Raw genomic sequence first — 17673 nt, forward strand, 5'->3', positions numbered from 1 at the left:
TCAAAGTCAAGCTGCTTTACTGACATTTAAATTTTGAAAAAAATGCCTCACATGTTTTAGTCCTTTTATTGCTCACCGCAACAATAAATCCCAAATATCGAAAATCAACCCCAACTATTCTTAGTTACATATAATATTTTTTTAATATCCTGTAAATATATTATTCCAAAATAATTAAGTAGACCATATATATATCTCAGCAAGTCTTGGAGTCTTTGAAACGTCAGTCTTCACATGAAAAAAGAAAATAATAAAAGTATGGTCAAAATTAGGAAACTGCATGGACACGGTATTATCAAGTGACAAAGGCACGTCATATATAGGTGAAATAAAAAATAGAAATAAGTAACGCTTTCATTTGAACTTTTTCTCGAAACATTATATTATAATATTTATTTCCAAAGAAAATGCATATATCACTACTTTAACCAAAACACATTAGCTTTCGTCAAATATTCAATTGGCTTTATTATGTGTTGTTTGGACTTTAATTTCTCTGGAGTTATTACTAATATTCTACACAATTAAATTGGTAGCTTGCCACCTATAAAATTGACACATTAAGGTGACCGACAACCATCTATCCATACCCAATGTTTTTATAATATAAATAAAGAATATATACATACATAATATCAAAAAAAGTCAACATATATAGTATAATATCCTAACAGATTGACAAAAGTCTTATATTGATGGTTAATGAGATGATGAACTTTTTAGAAGGCTTAAACAATCCTCCGATCTGCTCAGTTACAATTTTCTCAACGAAAAAGTGTCAATTGACTTTTATCGAATAGGGATCGGTCCCCCTAAACATTTTTTCATATGTTGTTCAACTTGTTTAATTATTGTAATAACTAGGGGTGTTCACGGTTTGGATAAAAACCGATCCAAACCGAAAAACCAAACCAAATCGATAAAATAAAACCGATTTTATTTGGGTTTGATTTGGTTTGGTTTTAGATTTTGGAAAACCGTAGTATTTGGTTTGATTATGATTTTATTAGAAAAAAACCGAAGAAATAACCGAACCGAACCGATGAATTATATACATATATTTTATTAATATACATACTTAATATATTATTTTTATTAAACAATTTTAAAAGATCTTATATATGTTTTCATTAAAATTTCTTTATACTTTACTTATTGAAAGCAAGAATGTCCAAGCTGAAAACATTTATCTTATTTATTTCATTTATATGAGTGTCTGACAATTTTTTGTGGGACTGAAAATGTTATTTTCTCTCCCTTCTAGGCCAATATAGTGAATTTTAAACCTTTATTGATAGTTAATTCAGTGGTTGAAAGTTTGGTAATTTAAGTCATTCTAACTATTTTTTGTTTTGAATGGATTGTTGTCACTTTATTCACATTTTGAATAAATTGTTTCTTTTTATTTTGTGTATGGTTAACAACCGAATAACCTAACCAAACCAAACCAAAACCGATAACCACAAAACCGATAAATGTATATTATATTTGGTTTGGTTTGGTTTTGATAATTTTAAAACCGATTAAGTTGGTTTGATTTTGATTTTAACCGATAACCGATCCAAACCGACCCATGAACACCCCTAGTAATAACAATAATAATTATGTCTCAATCTCATTTACAAACAACTCTTTTAACTTTTTGGACGATATTTAGTGCAATAGAGTCAACTATTTCGTTAAAATAATCTCATATCTATTGCAATAATATAATACCTACAACATATAAATGCCATGATTTAAGTTCTTATTCATAGCTAGATCTAAAACTATAAATCGACCAATGCTAAGTTTGTTTCTTCCTCGAAAACAAAAATATATTAATTGAATAGCAGTCCAGTTGACTATACATTGCACTAATAGCATGTCTCTTTAGTCCACAAAATGGACCACAAGACCAAACAAATAATACTGATAATGGCCCATTCCCCATTTGAGAAAATGTCTTTACCTCTTGACTTTTTTCAAATTTAAGCTCAATCACACTTACTTAGGTAGCCTTAATCATATAGGACAATTTTGTCCGTTATCGCATCTCAAGTAATTTCACGAGATATTTGTCACATTCTATTATTAACGGGTACCACATAACTCTACCCACAAAGACTAAGACAGATCAGAAGAAATCACTAAGAGTTTTTTGTTTCTGTTGAAATTTGAACCTGAGACCCCTCAACTCATTTCAGTTATAGTACTATATAAAAATATGGCAGACACACACATAATAAATTGTATGTCTCTTAAACATAAATGAGTATGTAAAATTAGGAGTTGCAATTTATAATTGAAGTATGCAATTGTACCATCATGATCACCTAGTACATGTTGTTTGCTTGAATATAAATGGTAGTAGTAAGTAATTTTTTTGAAAAATCACATCAACATTACTCGTGATATATACAAACATCAGTCATGTGATAAACTGATCTAACATTAGGTTAGACATGTTCAGTTTATTTTTGTACTGTTGGGTATGGGAACAGTACAAGCAGAGACACTTTCAATTTTCATTTTTAAATAAATAGATTATAGATGATGTAGAAGGATGTATTTATATAGTAATAGTTTCATACACTGCTTGAAAAAATAATGCGCCATAAATATGAAGTTAGCTAAAAAATCTATCGGTAAATCTCAGTTAATCAGTTGCTAAATACTTACTCTGTCCCTAATTACTTGTTCAGTTTTCCTTTTATAATTGTCCCTAATTACTTGTCCATTTTGACAAATCAAGAAAGGACAATTTTTTTTACCTATTATACCCTCAATTAAATGACTAATTACTTTTAAAAATGTAGAACTTTTCATCCACTTCATAATTAATAGGGATAAAATGGTAAACACATTATGTCATTAATTATTTTCTTAATAGGTGTACCAATTCAAAAATGGACAAGTAAATAGGGGCAGAGTGAGTAGCTTATAGCTAGTTGATTCGTTTTTCTCGGTTGACTTTATACAAAAATTCTTTTTAAAAAAATAATTGTCTCTTATGATCTTAAATTATTAGTATCAGTTTGACCTTGAGAATTGTTTACTTTTTAAAGATATTTTTTCATTTTATTTGAAAATCATTATTTTTTCATAAAATTCTGAAACCCTACTTTTTTTGCAATTTTATTTTTCTCTAATTTCCTCGATTTTCTTACTTGTATAAAATAACTCATTTAAATTATATCTCATATTATTTAAAGAAGTACATTCAAATTTTAGATATTTATTTTAAAAATAGAATCAAACATAATTCCACCTTAATATTTTTTAATCATATAATTTTAAATATATCACGTGAAAGAAATCAAAATTAAAAAAGTTGACAGACATTTTCTTCTAAACAAGTTGTTGGAAGAGTTGCATCGATTGGTACTTGGCACAATATTGCAGTTACGAAATGAAATAGTAAGTGCGACGCATGCAGTTTTACTTTCCTCCAAGTTGGACGGACATGTAGTCAGTAAGTAATGCACAAAAAACAACACGTTACCCATATATATCTACTAAATTTATTCTACACAAAAATATAGAGACAAAATTGTTTAATTTTGTAGTTCCCTAGATGGATGAGTAATTCGAACTATTTGGTTTGGTTAAAACAAAATTGGAGTAGTGTTCACATGACATGTGAAGGGAAGGGGTACGTACATAGTGAGATATGAGAAATAGAGATGTACATTTATCGGTTAACGGATGTGGTATAGCGAATGAAACTATTTTTTTCTCAATTGAAGTTCTTAGATTGAAGTTTTGAATATGAAAAAATATTTGTTCACCTTAAATAGAGCCATATTTGATGTGAATCTGAAATAGTTAAATTTTAATATGAATATTGAATATCGAACATCGAATATGAGAAATGAAAGGAAGCGGTGAAAGCATTTAGTAGGTGGGAAGCACATGGACCCCCTAATCAGCTATGCATTACTCATTTTCCCCTTACTTTCCTGACCATCTCACCGATCAACACGTCCTTTCACTCTACCAGGGACCATTCCATTTCACCCTAAAATTTTCATGCCACATTATTAAATCCTAACCCTTCTTTTCCAATGAGAAATATAATTATAGAAATTTTATATCTTGATTAAAAGTAAAAATTAATAGTATTTAGTTACTCTTGACATATGCACTATGTTAAAGAAACTTATAATCTACAATTACTTCTTATTTGATGTTTCAAAGAACCCCATTATTATTCAACACAATAAGTGATCGATAGCTATAATAATATGTATCTCTAAAGAGCCTCTACGCAACATCACATTAGAGTCCGTGTTTTATATTACTCAGATGATTAAATATCGTCATATAAAATGAAATTGATGTGGAAAAATCAAGAAAGTAAACCGTCCAAAATGGGGAATGGGTCAAGTGTGCTACATATACATTTAGTTAGGTGTTAGTTTGGGGATATATAATGGGACATGTGATGTGTGTCAAAAACAAAGAAAGATACGTTAGCTGATTTCTTCAGTAAAGTCAGACTGAATTATTATTATTATTTTTTTTAAAAAAAGACTTTAAAAGGATGTAAACAAGGGAGCACACATCAAGATTTGAAGTTATTATTATGACTATTGACAACTTCATCCACTTTTTTATTTGCAGTTCTTTTCATACTATTTTTCTCACCTTTCACTATAATCCATGCCCCCACGCTATTACAAAATCACTTTTTCCCTTCTTTTTATTATCTTCTTTATTATTATGTTAAAAGAAAATATAACTCGGATTCAAAAACTAGTTCAAGAGATGAAAATCATCTGACAAAATAATACTATTCTGCCAACCGATGTGGGACGGACAAACTTGACTGATAAATAGAGTGTGTTAAATATCATGAGTGAGTCTAACCTCAAATAAAATAAGATTTTGATAACATGCATGTTAACAAAATAAACATTAGCCTAATTTAACTCTAAAAATCTTATAAGGAGACAAATTATCATCCCACCGATTGATATTGGATTATTAATAGTTTGATATTTATTTAGTTAATTTACTCATTAGGTAGTTATGTTGTATGAAATTGCATATGAAAAAACTCTTTTGCCCTTGAACTAAAATTCCCAACAAAATGAGGAAAAATTATATAAATAAACATTTTATTTTATCATGATCTTTTAAATTTCCTATCGTTAAAATAAATTACAAAAATTTCCTCAAGAATACACTGTATCCCCTCTCGGATACATCTTTATTCCCTTTCGGATACATCTTTATCCCTCTCGAATACATTCCTATCCCCTTTCGAATACATATCCTTATTTTCTCTCAGATATATCCCCCTTATTAAGTAATGTATCATTCACAATCCATGAGTTATGTATCCGCGTGTTACGTGATGTATTCGAGATCCTATAAATTTAAGAAATTTTTGTAATTTGAGAAAAAAAAATAGAAATATAATATAATCAATTGTTAACACTATAGAATTTTAAAAAAAATTACGTAAAATAATGCGACCATATTATTTTCCTTTTGGTTACGTATCCGATTATTAATACGAGATAATAATACTTCCCATAGGCTAATAGGGGTTAGACTTTTAAGAATTTGGAATAAGTGAATTAACATAGCTCAGATTCGTAAAGAGGGCTACTAGCTAATACCATTAGGTAGGAAAATGTACTTCTAATAGATTAGCCTGGGGATTAACACATAATCTATTACTCCCTCCGTTTCACAAAGAATGACCTTCTTTTTTTTTAGTCAGTTTAAAAAAGAATGACCTTTTTACTTTTTTGGTAACATTTTACTTTTTGTTTTCCAGGTGGCATGTTTAAGACCACAAGATTAAAGGCAATTTTGTACATTTGACATAACTTTAATTTAGGACCACAAGATTCAAAAGTCTTCTTTATTTACTTAAACTTTGTGCCAAGTCAAACCAAGACATTCTTTGTGAAACGGAGGAAGTAAGAAATAATACTCCTTCTTGGGTCCCTATTTACGTGATATATTATATCTTGAAATAAAGTTTAAAAAATAACTAAAGACTCTTTAAGACTAATGATCTTAAATTAGTGTTAGATATTTCTATAAAAAAAATGATAAATCATTTTATTAACGTAAAATAGATACTTTAAAAAAAATCTTACTCGTACTAAATCTAAAAATATATCATTGCATTTTTTTTTGTCAAGACTGACTAAAAATAAATATATTTATATATATATATATATATTAAAACAGATAAAAAAAGAACTTATTGATTATCATTCCTACTAGGTAACAAGTTTCTTGCATCTACTAGCCTACTACAATTCATCTTTGGTATAAAGTTTTTTTTCTCTCTCATACTTGGTATTTTAGGGGTGATACAATTAGTTTGCGGAAAGTATGAATCATCTCATTCGTTTAAATTGGATGAGTTATTGATTTATTTATTTATAACTCGACTATATATACAACTGGAAAATATATAATACAATAAAATGAAGAAAAAAAATATGTACTTTTGGATTATGACGTGTTTTTCTGGTCCAAACAATTTTTTATCAGGTAGATAATATATTCATAAATTAACTCCGATCAAATTAAGTTCAATTCACATATTTAATACCCTACTTGATATTGATAAGAAATTGATATACTTATAATTATATCAAGATCTTTAATTCCTTATGCGTTTATACAAAGTAACAATTAAAAGAAACACGGATGACCCGGGATCTGAGTCGAGCCTGTCGCATAGGGCTTGTTTAGTGTAGTTTACATTCTCTGTGTGGTTTGCAGGCTATTACACAGTGGGAGATTTACCCAGTGCGCACAAAGTGCTCATCCGAAGGGCAGAGGTTGTGGCGGCTGCGGGTTATCCTGGGATTCCAAAAATAAAGCCAATTAAAAGAAATAATACACAATGCGTGATTATCCAATATGATCTATAATGCTAGTTTCCAAAAGTGACTCTTAGGAGATGGTAACAATTTGAAAACGAAAGGATATAGGTTAATCATATGAATATGCATTGACACATTTAATTCAAGGAGGGTAACAAGCAAGAAATTGATGATTTTTTTTAAACATAAAAGGACACATCTATTCCTCATTGCTTCATTCATGTGTTCTTGATGTCTCTCTAACTATATATCTCATCCTTTATCTTTAAGGTTTTCTTATACATGGTGAATCCCTAAACTTATTCAATACTTTATTTAGACACTTCAATTGAGTTTTGTTTTTATTAAACACCTAAATTTTTAATAAAGTATTCTAAATAAATACTTTCTATTCAAATTATGAATTTTTTAATATGTATTCTCATTTGTTTATTAGGTAGTTAAATTCTTCAAATAAAATATAATGTCTTCATTTATTATACATATTTACCTAAAAAAACAATTCGTAAAATCTAGACATTTTCTATTTGAGGTTGATTTGTATTAAAGAAGATGATATATTTTATGTAGTTAACTTAACTATATAATAGACAGAGGTGACTTATTGCCTATAAAAATGAAGCATCTCCCTTAGGCCCCCAAATTTAAAAGACGCAATTTTTTTTAGTAATAATAAAATTATTATAAGCCTTCTTTAACAAAATAATTATACTACACCTTTTAATTTATTTGTCTTTTTTTAGTTCGTTTTGAAACATTAAAGAATATTTTTTTTCTTTTTTGTCAATATTTACATTTAACTTTCACACGATATATATATATATATATATACACACATCTTTTTAATTTAAGATCACAGAAAAATAAAATTATTTATTAAAAAGAAAAATATAACTTTACATCTTAGAAATTATTTTTTAAGTTAGATAAGTATGCATTTTAATGAATTCATCCTTCAGAGAAAAATGGCCTATGGTGTATTCTTTTTACTATCTAGAATTTCAAATGTTTAACATTTGACTAAAGGATAAAAATGTATATCGTAATTGTTACGTAGTTTAATATTAGAATGAAGTTAATTTAGATAACAAATTTCGAAACTTTATATATTTAGAGTGAAGTTGATTTACTTGATAACACATATTGACACTTTAGTCAGAAATGTTGTGCCAAAAAACAAAATAATAGCGACATATAACAAAAAAATGGTTTCATCATCAATTATGTCTAATTCCAGTACTTGCTACCAAATTATGGGAAAGCAAAATTTCAACTTCCAACTAAAAGTCATCACATTTGACACATAAAAAATAAATAAAAATTGAACCTTTCCTATAACTAGTAACAACAACAATATTGTATTAACAAAGATGGTGATGAAATTAATAAAATTCTTCCCTCACTCATAAACAGTTTCGGATCAGAAATATTAATATTAAAAAAATCATATTAAAAATCATCTTATATTTAAACAATCCTTACGCGACTCAAATTTTAATTAATTGATATATCAAATATTAATGATGTAGGTATGCGCAGTAGCCTTGGTTAACAGCCCATATGGGACCATGCCCACTAGGCCATGATATACTTGGAAGTAAGTACCACGATTGATAGTTAATCAAGAGGCGAATTATTCATACATAAAATTAATATAATATATAATTTACAATCAAGAAAATTAATAGTTAATATGTCTATAAGTTATGTTAAAATTTATATATTATTTTATATATAATAAAACACAGAATAACTAATATATACATTGTATGATTAATTTTTACATAAATAATACTAAAATTCCTTTATAACTATTCCATGTATTATTAATATGTGCACAACTCTAATCATTTATCAAAGGAACCTTTAAGTGCCAACTAAGTAATTACACATGTGAATTTAATTTTGTAATTATTTACAAATTTATGTTTTCTTACAAATTTTTTATTTCATTTTTACACTATAAATCTGAAAATAACACTAGAGATATTTTTGTAAGGTCCATTTTTCTTTTTGGGGGTAATATGGAAGGTCCAAAATTAACTTATAGTCTGAATGGCTAATCAGCATTATTAAGCACATGATTTCTGAATCTAAATATTAATTTACTTAATTAAACATTGTGGACTATAAGGAGGCATGAATCACCATTATGACTTATATGCATGAAATATTTAATGCAAATCACAACAATTACAACACGCGTTAGTTTTAATTCAATTGAGATTAACTATATGAATTCTATTTATTTTATTTGAATTTATTTCAAATATTTAATTTCAGTGATGATTTTTTTTCAATATAAGATTAGAAAAAATATTTAAGGAAAAGTGCATAATTAACTTATTAATTAAGTTAGAAGAAAGGACATTCTTTTGAATTCCACTCCAATACGTTGGTGTGAATTCCTTAAATTTGGATTTTATCACTTCCTTGAAGATTTCTACGTATTAACTTCCTAACAAATCAGTAATAAATTTACCAGAAAAAAAGGTGTGAAAATAAAGTAACTTCTTGATAAGATTATTACTTTTAAAATTCATCTATTCCAGTTAATTATCAATTTGATTTGGATTAGTATTAATATCAATTAACACAAATCACAAATTGTCTTAACCAGCTTTGATTAGATTAGCACGAAATATAATAATTGAAAAATTCAGATGTAACTCATATACGTAGTATTAATTGTACAAATATTTGGGTCCTTCCGTTATTATTGAATTTCAGTTTTAATATGCGATATTTATCTAAACACATTTAACTTCCCGTCATTTGAAATATGTACTTTTAATCCATTTGCTTATGAATATTTTTAAATTTCATAATCATTAACTATTCCGCCATTTAATTACTCATTTAAATTATGTTCAAAATTTTGGCCTTCTAATACATGAAATTGGCTTGAATAAAAAGTACACATTTCAAGTAACTAAAAGTTAAATACGATTTAATTAGATACCACAAAAAACAAAATTAAAATTAAGCAATATAATTAAGAGACCAGAAATATTATTCTCCATTTTATTTTTCAAAAAACTCAATTACTATCAAACAACTAGAACAAAATTACACCAAAAATATATAAAAGAAAATTGTCGGTGAAAAATTTAAGTTTTGTTAATAAATAATTTTTATAAAAAGAAAAAAAAGAGTGGAAAAGAGACAAATCTTTGATTCCCTGTAATCGGAAAAAAAAAGGTGACCCTTTCTGTGTTAATTGAATTGATAACCCCACAATTAGGAATTAATTAGTGGTAATTGTAGAGAGGAGTCCTTTATGATGTGTGACCCGATAGTCAAGTCACAAAATCTGCATGTGTACGTACTCTCTTTAAATGCACAAAGAAAGAGAATCCCTTCTCTGCCCCTTTTTCAGGTTTTCTGTTTCTTTCAATAAAACACACAAATTCAATTATAAACATTACACCCTATTTATTAATACCCATCTTCTCTTCTCTTCTTTGTTCATATGGCTATTCAAGCGCAATTGTATACGGATAATCTTTTAGGTGGTTCAATGGAGAATGCTTGTGGATTTAATCAGTTTTCTTTTGCTACTCAGCAACACCAACAACCCTTTCAACAGAATTTACAGCAGCAACAGATTTTTAACCAGAAAATAATCATGAATCAGAATTTGATGAATAACAACATTACCGAGTCAATTCCTTTTTCACAGTTTCTAGCTACCCAGATGGAGAAACAGAGGATTGAAATCGATCACTTTATCAACTTACAGGTATGGGATTTTTGGGTTTTCATCAAAAAATTTTTGTTGAGTTCATGTTCGATTTATTGATTGATTTTGGTGAAAACAGAATGAAAAATTGAGATGGGTTTTAAACGAGCAAAAGAAGCAACAACTAGCATTGATTTGGAGAAAATACGAATCGAAACTTGAGTTTTTACTGAAACAGAAGGATGAAGAAATCGCAAAAGCAGGGAACAGGACAAAGGAGCTAGAAGAATACTTAAAAAAAATGGAGATGGAGAATCAAGCATGGCAGAGAATTTCGAATGAAAACGAAGCTATTGTCATGTCATTAAACAACACAATCGAACAACTAAGAGAAAGTGGGTATTGTTTGTCCACCAATGGAGAAGATGCAGAATCTTGCTGCGATCTTCATGATGAAGATGAACTAGAAACAAAAAAGATGATTTGCAAAAGCTGCAATTCTCGATCTTCGTGCATGATTTTCTTGCCCTGTAGACATCTTTCTTCATGCAAAACTTGTGATTCTCTTCTCCATCAATGCCCTGTCTGTGGAATACCTAAGAAAGCTGCCATTGAAGCCTTGTTTTGACCCCAAAAAAAAAATTACAGAAAAAAAAGAAGAAAAAACTTCGGTAAATGGGTAGTTAAATTCATTAATTTCTTTATGTTTTTTTTTTTTAACTCTTTTGTCAGGGGGATTTACTGATCTTTTTTAGGGGTTTGTTTTTTGTGTACTTTTTTGATGAAATCCCCTGCTGACTGATGAAATGATGAATAGTTTACTACTGTAGTGTTTAGTGTACAGTGAAACAATGAGCATCTTTTTTGAAGACTTTACTTTTTACCTTTTTTGGTGGGATTTTAATTCTTTGGATATTGCAGTGATTTAATTATTCATATCTCACTCATAATAGCAGTAGTTTTTTTTTAGTATAAGTTAAAACCGTGACAGAAAAAAAAAAGTTAATAGCAATATGTTGTCAGAATTTCAGTATGGGTCCCTTCCTGTTTTAGCGGCCTCGAAAATCTTAATAAAATTATTTTATTTATACAAATAGTTGACAGAGTGTTTATGTTTAAGTTAAATGATATCTCATAAATTAAGATATATAGATTAAGCTTATCATATTCTTAAAAATAATAGTGTTAGAATTGTAATTATTATTATTTTGAGATCTAGTAATATAATAAGTAGTAGGAGTATATTAGTTAGGGATGATTTGCTTGCCTATTAAAAAAGAGTTAATCATGTGTGGGACTTGCGTATTTTTTTTTATATGTTATTTGGTTTTAAGATATAGAGTCTAACGTAAGTTATACTGTATTTGGTTGATCTTATCTCATTCTGCATACATATCATGATAAATAAATCATTCGGTTCATGATATGTTTTTTAGCGTATAACTAATATATGTATAAATTATGAGAAAATCTAGATATTATTATATATAAAATAACTACAGATATGCTTTATTAATTTTTACATTATTAATAAATATGATTAATGATTAATTCCTATTTTATTAATATTTATATTACTAATACATGCATAATTCTAATCACCTATTAAATAAAACCCTTTAATGCTACTAAAGCAATGGTGTGAAGAAATGGAGGACAATATGAAAAAAGAGCGGAAAAAAAGAAGTGATATCGTTTGTTTTGAAAACTCGAAAATCTCATTAAATGATTGTTGGTTTAGTTTTATCATGTTGCATTTCATTTACACAAAATATAAATTATTTCATTAGTTAAATTATTTATCGTAGTGACTAGTGAGAATGTATATTATGTTAGCATTTATTAATTGAGAAAAGGTTCTATACAAATTAAATTTGTGGTCCCTCCGTCTCATATTATTAAAAACATTTATTTTGCATAATTAAAATAGAGTGTATTAAGAAGAGTTACAAGGCAATTAGTAATTTTTTTTCTACTTATTTACAATTTCCTTAGTGTATAAAAAGAAAGTAGAGAAATAATATGAGAGGAAAATAAATTTTCAAGGCCTACCTTGCTAGCCCTTTATGCAACTTTACCCATACATACACTGTGAAGTTTCAATTCAAATAAAATTATAAAAATGAAAAAATATAACAGTAACAAGTTAGAAAAATGAGTGATTGGGTTTTAGAGTGTTGTAACTATTCTTGTCCAGAATAATACTCCGTATATTTATTGAGAGAAAAGATATGGGCAGTCAAAATAAATTTGTCAGCACAGTATTAAATTGAAGGTTACGTTAATAGAGTAGTAGTTGGGGTCAGTTTTGTGTGCATTACGTGTTGTACAGTGTACGGATAAAGAGTGGACTTTCCTACTCAAATTGTCCATATTATGTGGTGTGGACCCATAACGTAACGCTCTTACTCTACCTCTCCCTCTACTACTTCCTTCCTTCGTTCTATATTAGTAGTATTTTATTTATGTTGATTTGATAATTATCATGTCTTTTTTTTTATTTTATTAATGATTTTTTGAAACTTCAAAATTTACCCAAAGTAAGTGTTATCTTAGAAAAAAATTATTGCTGAGGGAATCGACTGAAGACGGAAATTTCATCCTCAATTCTTGTTCTCTCGTTATAGGGATTTTGAGAGCATGCAATGGATGGTTTTGCTCTTAAAAAGGGACCTGATATAAAAGATCTACCTGTGCCCTAAGATTAGAACCTAAAATACCCTCTAATAAAAAAGAGAGTAAAATGATTGTCAATACAAGATACTAAGAAAAAGCCTTTGGTTGAGACTTGAAAAAACCTTTCCATACTCGAACGAGCCACAAATTTTCAAGTGAATCAACAAAACTCATATCTTTACTCAAACAAGAGGCAGATATAATCTTTTCAAATTGTTATAATACTTACTATTAACATCAAATGTTACGGTCCACCCCTTAAAAGCTTTCTCTTCAATCAAAAGATATATCCTCTCATCAAAATGACATCCCCTAACACTGAACGTAAACTATTTTTATCGCCGGATCAGACCTAATATAGGCTAAAACCAAAAAATTGACTCACGATAATAGCAATTCCTAAGCCAATTGCTATCAGGGAAGAAGCCCAAGTGAGCTTCTCTGTTATTCTAGGAACTCTATCCTTCAGTGCCTGACTACACGAGCCTATAAAGACGGTATAGCTTCCCATTGCAATAACAGTACCAACCAAGAACATACCCAAGAAGGCAGCACCAGCCATGCGAGAAGGCAAAGCAAGTGCGGGCAAGATCATCATCAGTGCATCCGGTTGCAGCCCATGGACAATTCCAGTAGCAAAAGTTGCAAAGCCTATCTTTTTCTTCTTCCCAATGACAGGGGTGTCAATGCCTTCGTACACACTAACATCACAGTCACCATTTTCAAGGGCAACACATGGTGTAGCAACTTCAGATGCTTCCTTGATTCCCATTGCTCCAATGACAAGAAGAGTGAATCCAACTACTCTAGTCCCCCATGTACGAATAACTTCAATGTGGAGTCGGTCCTTTAAGAGAAGAAACAATAGGCCAAAAATCAACTGTCCAGCATCATGGCCACAGCCCCAGAGGGCTCCTACTGCCGCACTCTCCATCGGTGTACGGCCTATCGACAGAGGAGCCAAAGCAGCAAGATGGTCAGGACCTGATAGGGTGTGAAGGCAACCAGCAAAGAAACCAGCCCATGCACTAGTTAGTAGTTCATTACGTACAAGTTGAGTCCCCACTGCTGCTGCAGCTGGACCCCCTGTCTTAGCTGCAGTTTGGAAACTAGCAAAAGCAGGTGAAACAATGACTGGGTGGAGGAGCATAACAAGCATGGCTGAGAGTAAGACTACTGTACTAGTCGAAACCACCTGAAAGTAATCACAAGCCATATTGAAGAATATAGCATAAGTGCCTTCTCTTGATAGATGAAAATTTAATGCATACTGTAATGCCACAGATTTTTTTTCTTCTTTCTGATAATGTAGTGTCCCATAGAAGCAAATGTAACAAATAGTTTTTTATATTCATTTTCCTTGTGTGCTACTGCATGGCGTGATAATGAAGTTCAATGTAACATTGAGAAAATATAGAATCATATGGGTATCTCCAGGCCTAACATCCTGGTGGCAAAAAAACTGCTGTAAACTACTGTCGATATTTAAAATCTGGCATGTGCAAAAGAGATGAACATTAAGAGAGCAGAAGGTCTATTTCCATACAAATAGCTCAGGGTTGTTGAAAATGAAAGATTTCCATGTAAAAAAATGGATACTTCTAAATTAAAAGATTCAAAATGGGTCCACGGTGATGATTGCAACACTAGCTACTCTATTAACAAATACAGCTGGTTGAATCCTTAATTCTCTTAACTTCAAGATTGTTTTTCTTTAGATTTCTAAGTTAAGTTCAATTTCTGTAGATATGAACATTGTATGAGATTTCGTAAGGCTGCAAAAAAAGGTGAGTTACTTTCTTGCCAGAATTCGACTTATACAGAATTCCAACTATAGCAGAAATGGTTTAGTTGGTACTTTGTACTTCCCGAACTTCTTTGTGATTCCAAAGTAATAAAAATGAAAAAACTCTGCACCAGTTGTTCTTATTTACTTTCGTGAATTGCACTTTTACTTGCACTTAGAAGGGGCATTTAAGACAACTTGTTCATTATAGAAGTTAATCATCATTAGAAAGAGTTACCTCCTGCTTCATCAGATAATGATTTAGTATGGTTGCCTTTAATTTTAACAATATAACTCTACATATATAGGATTGTTGGTTCCTACATTTCTAGAAAATAGGGTACTCTCCATATTAAATTTCTGAAGAAGAACTAGGAGAAAGCCGAAAGGATACTGCACCAGATGATTCAAGCACAAAATGCAATTCATACTAGTATTAGTAGCACATAGACATTTTGGTTTCTAGTGCAAAATGGGTCACTACTCGTCATCCATCACCTTACAAGGCTTTCAACTAACATACTCACTCGAAACCTATGTTGCTTGGACTCTTCAAAAATTTCAACGGGTGCGTGTCGGATTCACCAAAAGTAGTGTATTTTTGGAGAATCCGAGACGGGTGCGGCATCAAAAGTGAAGAGTCCGCACAACTAAGCTCGAAACACTGCCCTAAAACCAGCCTCTCCATAATAAGCAATGTTATTATTAGTCCTACAACTCATAGCATAGGAATGGAAAAACCAAAGTTGAGTTCTTCATCGTCTCTGGGCTAATCCTTATACCTGCCAATCCTAAGCATCAAATGAACAAAACAAGATTGGCAACTGCAACTCCTGTATTATTCCTACCCTGTTTCGATTATATTCTTTTATTGGCTGTCCTTAGGAATGAGCAGTTGGTAGTTGCTGATTCGGACTGCAAGTTGTGTTGCCGCAAGCAGGCCAGATTCATTTATCAGAGTAGCACTGTTAGTCCTTGTGGCTTCATCCTATGTAAAGTAATAATTCCTTGACCTAAATCCCCTGCTAGCCCATCTGTCCATCCACCATAGCTCTACACTTTTACTTTTTTCCTTAAAACTGAGTGGTTACTCCCTTCAACAATACTACATCCAGTTGTAAGAATGTGAGAGATGTAATATCAAAAATCAAAACCACATTTTACATTTTAAGATCACAAATGACAAAGCTGTCTAAGTGAACCAATATTGGCAATGACTGGCTATGATTTACTAGCATAACTTTTATAAGATCATCAGAATCAAGTCCCATGTTAAGCTTTAACTATTTTTGTTTCCTCAAAGTGAACTACATTTCAAATTATCTAGTCGTTTTTATCACCTAAAGTTAAGATATTGTTCAAGAAGATAAAGGTAGCAACTTCCATATTGACTTTTTTTGTTTGATCATGGTACTGAAAAAGGTATGTCACCGTCAAAGTCAACTATAGAAGCTTTGTTGTATTAGAAGAACAAAGATTTCCAGACCCTAACTGCAATTGCAAATTCTCAACAAAACAAGCAAAAACATGCAAAAGGTTTCACTCATCTACTTATTACTTGGCATTGATGTCAAATGTCATACTCATTCTCTCCATAAAGCAAGCACAAATATTATCACATCAGCAAATTCAAGAAACTGGAATTCTGTGCACTAATCATCACTCAGATACAATCCTAGCAAATACAAGTCAGTAGCACTTATCAACCAGATACTAACATTATGTATACTAACCTGATCAATGGTCCTCCCGTGTAATTCACCATATTTAATAGTAGCATAACACACATATTGTATCAGCAAACACATCTACATCTAGATTGGTACTATACACGAACCCTGTAATATTTCAACTACCGAGAAAAAGCAAACTATTTACACCAGCAGCTCAATTTTATTATCTTATATGCATTGCCAAATTTCAGATTGCAAACAAGATTAAACGCACTTCAAACAAAAACATGTCCAAAAATAGAAAAGCAAATACCTTGCGTTGTTGAGATAGAATTTCAGCAACCCAATTGAGCAAATGGGGCTTCGAACCCGACCCATCTTGCAAATCCTTAGATGTGGACGAATTACCCACATGCCCATCACCAAATCTGGAAGATGGGGTCGACCCAGAAGATGAAAACTTGCAAGAAAGCGAATTGGGTCTACGAGACTCAACATGGAGAAGGGAGGAGAAGTGGAGTTTAGGGAGACGAGGAAAGGTCTTTAGGTGGAGTTTAGAGGGAAGTGAGTTGGTATAGATAAGCCTCTCCATTAGAGTAAATTGTTAGCCCCCTTTTGGCAAATAAGTATGACCTATCTATCTTCTCTATTTGTCTGTTTGTTTCTTAGTTTGGATTATTATCTCTGAAAGAGATTTTCAGATTATGCTCAACATACACCACACCAGAGAAGAGAAGAGGGTTGAAGGAGCAAAAGTTTTTGGAGTAGTTGATGACATTTCTTCTTTTCATCCATTCTTTAATAATGGTATGATTGATTAGCATGTAGTTTTGGGTTAAGCGCCTAATGCATTTTTTAATAAAAAAAGGAAAGGACAAATATACTCCGAACTTTCCTAAATGATATGCAAATACCCTTCGTCATACTTTTGAGACATTGATAACCCTGTCGTCCAAAAACTAGAGCATATATGCCCTAAAATAGAAGGACATTGATATTAAGGACAAATATTATGAC

General features: G+C 30.4%; 2 protein-coding genes across 2 annotated transcripts; one reads left to right on the forward strand and one right to left on the reverse strand.

Annotated features, from left to right (window-relative positions):
• Positions 1-10168: 10168 nt before the first annotated feature.
• LOC102600632 (probable BOI-related E3 ubiquitin-protein ligase 3) lies at positions 10169-11392 on the forward strand. Its single transcript, XM_006359639.2, has 2 exons — positions 10169-10581; positions 10661-11392. Exons 1-2 carry the CDS (start codon positions 10312-10314, stop codon positions 11147-11149), a joined length of 759 nt encoding a protein of 252 aa, XP_006359701.1. The 5' UTR covers positions 10169-10311; the 3' UTR covers positions 11150-11392.
• Positions 11393-13345: 1953 nt separating this feature from the next.
• On the reverse strand, positions 13346-17465 carry LOC102600975 (uncharacterized). Its single transcript, XM_006359640.2, has 2 exons — positions 16970-17465; positions 13346-14392 (listed from the first exon to the last, which is right to left on the reverse strand). The coding sequence occupies exons 1-2, from the start codon at positions 17246-17248 to the stop codon at positions 13550-13552; spliced, it is 1122 nt and encodes a 373-aa protein (XP_006359702.1). The 5' UTR covers positions 17249-17465; the 3' UTR covers positions 13346-13549.
• Positions 17466-17673: the final 208 nt, after the last annotated feature.

This window comes from Solanum tuberosum, unplaced genomic scaffold (assembly GCF_000226075.1).
Source record: "Solanum tuberosum cultivar DM 1-3 516 R44 unplaced genomic scaffold, SolTub_3.0 scf00290, whole genome shotgun sequence".
Taxonomy (NCBI): domain Eukaryota; kingdom Viridiplantae; phylum Streptophyta; class Magnoliopsida; order Solanales; family Solanaceae; genus Solanum; species Solanum tuberosum.